Source organism: Halyomorpha halys, unplaced genomic scaffold (assembly GCF_000696795.3).
Source record: "Halyomorpha halys isolate HHAL.00 unplaced genomic scaffold, Hhal_1.1 Scaffold1271.1, whole genome shotgun sequence".
Lineage (NCBI taxonomy): Eukaryota > Metazoa > Arthropoda > Insecta > Hemiptera > Pentatomidae > Halyomorpha > Halyomorpha halys.
Genome location: NW_027113754.1, coordinates 49,568 through 55,733, shown reverse-complemented (window position 1 = coordinate 55,733; position 6,166 = coordinate 49,568). Strand labels below are relative to the sequence as shown.

The window sequence follows — 6,166 nt, the reverse complement described above, 5'->3', positions numbered from 1 at the left end:
AATTTTATTGATAGATATAAGGAGAAAAAAGAATTTAGTGAGCAGTTGGAATGTGATGGTGATATTGACTACTATGGAAATATTACTGATTGTGAAAACTGTAGCAGCCACTATGTCCTGTAACCTAACATTAGCTGTTGTAGTATCAGAATGTACTTGGTAGAAATACTATGAACTAAGAGCCCATCCACAACAAATTTACTGTCTGTATCACCATCTCAATGCCACTTAAGCTTAATGGTAAGTTTATTTAAGTAAATAGTTTTTGTGTCAGATATTTTTTATTGGGAGGCATAACTTCTATGGTAATTTGAAGTAAGTAGAGCGAATTAACTTAAAATTACCACAGATAGTTACTCTGTTACTCTACCTCCAAAATGGATTTTAAATAAGCTAAGCCCCATTTATTCAATTTTAGATCATCTGATTTTTTTGTTCTATTATAGAGCAACAATGTGTCACAGCAATCACTAAAGAATTAAACTACATTTTTTACTCTGCTCTTGGTCAATTAAAACACTTTTTATAGGTCAAATAGTATAGAAATAGTAGTTTAGTAACATTATTTGGTGAGTCTTGGGTTTAGCATTGGGCATTAATGTACTTTTTCTTAATCAAGGATTTTATAAAAAGGTGATGTTAGCGCCTGTGCTCAAATATGAATTCCTCCCCTCTCCTCCAACTCTTTGTATGATCAGATATATAGGGTTAAAGGCTAAATGTGCTCCCACAGGATTCTCTAAGATTGAGCCAAGCCATGGCTGATATGAAAGTGATAGCCATAATGTAAAATAAATTTCCTGCCACACTGCTAGACTGGATCTCCTCAAGCCAATAGTTTAAATACTAGTGCTCTGATGAAGTTTGTATTTTTAAAATGAAAAAAATCATTATTCAGGTATAAAAGAGGAGATTTTATGATTCATTCTCTTTCATTAGCATGTTCTTCATATTGTGATTTGTCTTGTCATTAAATTTAACTACTTAATATTTAAGGTAAAATTTCCAAAAAATTTAGATATCCTGATTTTACTGTTATTATTACTCCTTTAGTTAGGTGATATCTGTTTGTTCAAAAGAGATAAATAAACCCCTAACATATTTTCTCAGTGGATACTAGGGTCTTTCTAACTTTTTGCATTTTGTACAGGTTCATTTTGAAGTTCCCACCACTGGAATTCATTTAGTGTAGTATACCTTTTTTAATGTCATTCCAACTCCATTTGTTTTTATCATTGGATTTGAAATAAAAATTGATTATGGTTATTCTCCGTAAATCCTCACAAAATGGAAACTTCACCCCCAAGGTAGGCGCTTAAGTGCGATATGCGCAAGGTATGCAGGTCGTGAAGGGGATGACAAGCCTTACCTGCATTTGCTGTAAGTCCTTGCAGGATGGAAACTCTCCTCTGTAAGGTATTTGCTTGCGCGTGAAAGATAGCCTGTTCTAGAGTTATTCCCTGTAGATCTTGATGAAAGTACTGAGCTAGTTGTTGTTGTTGTCTGGGGCTTAAGGGCGTAAAACCCTGAGGTCATCAACGCCCAACTGAGCTAGTAATAAGGAGGAGAAGTCCCAGAGAAGAAAGAGTAAATTATTAAACATAAAAAATATTATAAAACATTTTGATCTTTCCAAAAAAAGCGATCCACTAATGTGCATTTACACTCTATGCTTCCTACGGATGCGTATCTCTGATAGTTACTTTTGGATTTGTCGAGTTTCGTTCTCCTGACGCAAGGGGTGGGTGAATTTATCCTATAAATTCAATATATTCTAACTAGAATAGGAGAGTCAAATTTTAATTCCATGGGACCTCTGCGAAATGAAAGTCAACCTACTCTGGCCGAAATCGAACCTGCACCACCGCAGACATGAGATTGCTCAGGTGACGCCTAAACTCTCCCTAAAAGCATAACGGCCTTGAGACAACCAAAGTTGCTGACGGATTCTTTTCAGTGGATGTGGGGCCATATAAACCTGCAGCATTCTTTAAAGGTGAGTTTTCTGTTCCGAAGGAACCTCCGCCATAAGTGCTTATTTTGTGAACTAATACCGTTTGGAATGTATAAATAAAAGCATAACATTCTATGATTCGTACAATAAATCATCTATAGATATTTTCTAATCTTTCATCTCAAAACTAACTGAGCAGCCCATATTCCAGCCTTTTTGAGTCTTGAAAGCACAGCGGAGCCATTCTACCGCATTGTTTTAGTGAGGAGTACAAGGATGTGTTTAAGTAAATTTTTACTCAGTTTTAAAAGTGCATTTGACAGTTTTACGACATTCCTAGTTCTCTATCTATCTAGGTATTGGTTTATTATAAAAGAGTAAAATTTATCCGTTTCGGGAAGTCAGTTTTTTTTCGTAACGCTTTAAACTTAGACCCGTTTTTGATCGCTCGTTTACGATCTAACCAATTGCTTTCACCCGCCACAATTTCTTTTTGTTTATTACTTTTATAATTGGATCATTTCTTAGAGTATGAAATATGGAGGTTACTTCTGTTGGTAATGAAGAAATTCAACTAGCTGGCAACCTGAAGTACGTTCAATTTAAGTCTGATTTGAAGAATTTAATAGAAAGGGAAATTCTATCTGATGGGTGAGTATTATATTTATTCTTAATTCTTGCAGCTATTCTTTATCTCATTTTTTTTCTTAAAAGCATTCATCATTCCCACTTTTTTTCTACAAAAACTAATTCATTTTCAGGTGGCAATTCTCAGCTGAAACATTTGAGAAAATTTTTCCCAAGAAAAGGTACTTACCCAGTTTCCAGAAGGCATTTCATGATGCTATTATGACTGGTTTTGAAGAAAGTTTAGATGAAATGTTAGGTGATGTTTTGCCAAAACAGTGGGATATTTTATACCAAGAAAAAAATGACAGTAATGATCGGTAAGATTTATTTTATAGTATCCATGCTCTTCCCTTAGATCTCCTGGTTTCAGTTTGTTTAGAGCTCAGATCTGATAAGTAAATGGCTATTGAATGTGGCCAATATATTAAGAAGTATTTTATTTCTTTTTACGTAAAAGTTTGTGAACCTCTGTAATCGTTAATTGACTTTTATTGTCATTTAAACTTATCTGTTGATGCAAGTTTGCCACATAAACCTTTCAATAAGTCTGAAATAGTTGTGTATTAATAAACTTATAAATTATTTTAATATTTTATTTTAGAAGTTGGTACCAGGACGGGATGATGTAGCAGGGTGGTCAGTGAAAAACTATTTTGTGTAATTTATTATTCATTTTGCTCCAATGTTTTGGCCTTCATTATCTTTCTTCATTAGGAATAGGAAACCAATAAAGTGTGAGAACATGGGAATACAGAACTTGAAAGGGATGAAGATTGATCCCCAGAGACCACCTTCTCACTCTAGCTAGAATTGATGGAACCTGTTGGATAATATCCCATATGCCATTAGTGGCAAGGTAGTGGGAAATAAAAACCTGTATGTCAGAAATGGGTAAGGGGAAAAAGAGTGAGATATGGGAATGGATAGTATTAATTTATGTTTTTTTTTATGAATTGAAAACTCGGAAACATCTGGAGGCCAAGTTTTGTTTGTCAGTTTTTGGTTTATAAGAAGGGATTCAACACATTTTCTAAGAGGAGTGGTTTGACATAATTAGGAGGCTGTAGCTATCACAGAATTACTATTAAAGTAAAGTGTATGTTTTTAGGATGATGTGTTTTACAATTACATTCCATTTTTACGACTATAATTTTTAAACAAAATATAAAACTTATAATTATTAAATTTTGTTTGTACTGTTGATGTTTAAATATCGTTATTGTTATATATCTGTCTTCCAATTAGATTATTTAGTATGTTGGTTGATGTAACCTGTATTTCTACATTTACTTAATATACCTCTAATTTTATTTAATTACAATTCTATTTTAATTTAATTGTAAGTAATTATTATTTACATTTTATTCATCCTTCTATTTATATATTTTATATAGTTAAAATTTGAATTTGAATATAAACGTTGTTATGGTTGTTCATGTTTTTTTTAGTGGAATTCATTTTTAATTTATAATAACAATCAAACAAATTAAGAGGAGGATATAGTATATAATGAGGTGTTGATACTTGACTGTAGTTAAATATGTGGAGAAAATGTTCGGGGTGCAGTCAGTAAATAAACAAAAATTGACCTGAATTTCAGGTAGAAACATCGGCACGAATAAATATTTTTTTGTTTATTTTCTGACCCCACCCCACAACCATATATTTTATAACTTTCTTACCAATCTGAATAATTCGTTAATTCTTATTATTATAATCATCATATGTCAATTCTGAGTTTTTAGAAATTTAAATGATAGTGCTGCTTGAAACACATTTTAAATCTTTACTTAAGCTTGTTTAATATTTGGAATGTAATGGTTTCATTTGAGGTATCTTAAAAGATTTGTTTCTTTAAAACACTGTTCTTTAAAGTTTAAAGATCTGTAGGACACAACACACTGTCTTTACTATCGATAGTAGTCCAATTTGGCTGCTCAAGCTCTTGGGGGGCATTTAGGTGGCTTAGGATTCATTATAGAATAAATATAGTTCTTATAGAATAAATATTATTCTTATAGATTAAATTAATTATGTACATTTCAAAATAATTTTTATTTTTTATAATATTGCAAAGGCATATTCATTTTATATTTATATTTAGTCTTGCAATTCACTTTATGTTAATCTTACACATTAAAATTTTTCCGATGTTTCTGTTTCAATCATTTAAAAATTAATTGTGTCTAACAGGAGTATATTTAAATAGTATATCATTTAAAAAAATAATATACTTATAGTTTGTTAAATTGTATCCATTTTCATAATGGTTGATCTTTTATATTTGGATTTTTTTTTTTTTTATTATTTAATTAAAGTGATATTTTGAAAGTATCAATGATATTAATTGGAAATATCTGAGCTTATCAACTATTAATTGAGTCCATTTTTAATAAATTCAGAGCGAATGTTTAAGTTTTATGAATTCCTAATAGTGAATATAAAAATACTTATATTCTTCTTATTATTTTTCGACTATCTTTAATTATAATATTTTATTTTTATGTTTATATTATGTTTTACTGATTTTCTTTTCTTCTTTTATTTTTTTTTTGTAGGAAGAATACTTCTCGAACAACTTACAGTAAAATGGCATTATACGATTTGAAATTAAAACAAAAATCTGCTTTGATATCTGTAATAGAATTAAAACTAAAAAAAATTGAAGAAATCAAACAAAGTATTTATATTAAGAAATTAGAAGTAATAAAGAAATCATCTGAGATACAGGCTATAAAACAAAAATGGAAAAAAAATTGTGGAATGTTAGAAGACTTGAAGAAAATGAGTTTTTAATTTCAATTAGCAATGTATAGATTTATTCACCTATATATATTGTATTATACTAACCCTATGATGTGGAATTATACTGCAAATTAATTTTATAAAAACTGAAGTATAGTTTTATATTGTGTATATTATAAACAGTGCTAAGTTCTATCATTTTTCCATCAGTTATCTGAAATCTTAGTTTCTAGTTTAATTCTTAAAGTGACGCATGACTTAAACTTTAGAATATTGCTAACTATCCTCTATCACATTAATATATTAATATCTGGTGCCTTATGCATAAGGATGTCATGATAGTTTAATTAAAGTTGTATTAAAAAATCAAGTATGAAATAAAAAAAAAATTTAAAGTAATTATTAAAAATTGTATTGGTTTGATTATAATTATTCTTCCATATTATTTGCTTACATGGTTTTTATCATTTTATTAATCAAAAAATAAATCACACTTACAGTGCCTTTAATTTTGTTAAATATTTGTCTATTATCAAAGACAATAGAGCTATTAATAATTTACATTACAACTTTTTTCATTAATAGTGGATTTTTTTGTTACAAAACAAACATATGAGCATATTTAACTTTCAATGTTTGTATCATTGTATACATTAATTGGATTTAAGATTATGTGACTAATTTTCTTCTATTTTATAATTGTGTTAAAACCCCATTTGGTTCCTTTATTAATTTTAATTTTTTTGCAATTTTTAGTAATTAATTTTCCAGCTAATTTAGTTTACAGCTTTGAGTAGTTTTTTAGTTCAATAGAGAACTTATCAGACATAAGCCTTT

The 6,166-nt window shown here is 29.5% G+C and overlaps 1 protein-coding gene across 1 annotated transcript; it reads left to right on the top strand.

Annotated features, from left to right (window-relative positions):
* The first annotated feature begins 113 nt into the window (after positions 1 to 113).
* Positions 114 to 5,522, top strand: LOC136796699 (uncharacterized). Its single transcript, XM_067051080.1, has 4 exons — positions 114 to 240; positions 2,483 to 2,605; positions 2,716 to 2,901; positions 5,143 to 5,522. Exons 2-4 carry the CDS (start codon positions 2,493 to 2,495, stop codon positions 5,378 to 5,380), a joined length of 537 nt encoding a protein of 178 aa, XP_066907181.1. The 5' UTR covers positions 114 to 240; positions 2,483 to 2,492; the 3' UTR covers positions 5,381 to 5,522.
* Positions 5,523 to 6,166: the final 644 nt, after the last annotated feature.

What these genes read in the sequence shown, in the direction of transcription:
- LOC136796699 (XM_067051080.1), top strand. Translation starts at nt 2,493, where the DNA reads ATGGAGGTTACTTCTGTTGGTAATGAAGAAATTCAACTAGCTGGCAAC. An exon ending in AGGGAAATTCTATCTGATGG is followed by an intron (nt 2,606 to 2,715) that starts GTGAGTATTATA and finishes ATTCATTTTCAG; the next exon opens with GTGGCAATTCTCAGCTGAAA. An exon ending in AAAAATGACAGTAATGATCG is followed by an intron (nt 2,902 to 5,142) that starts GTAAGATTTATT and finishes TTTTTTTTGTAG; the next exon opens with GAAGAATACTTCTCGAACAA.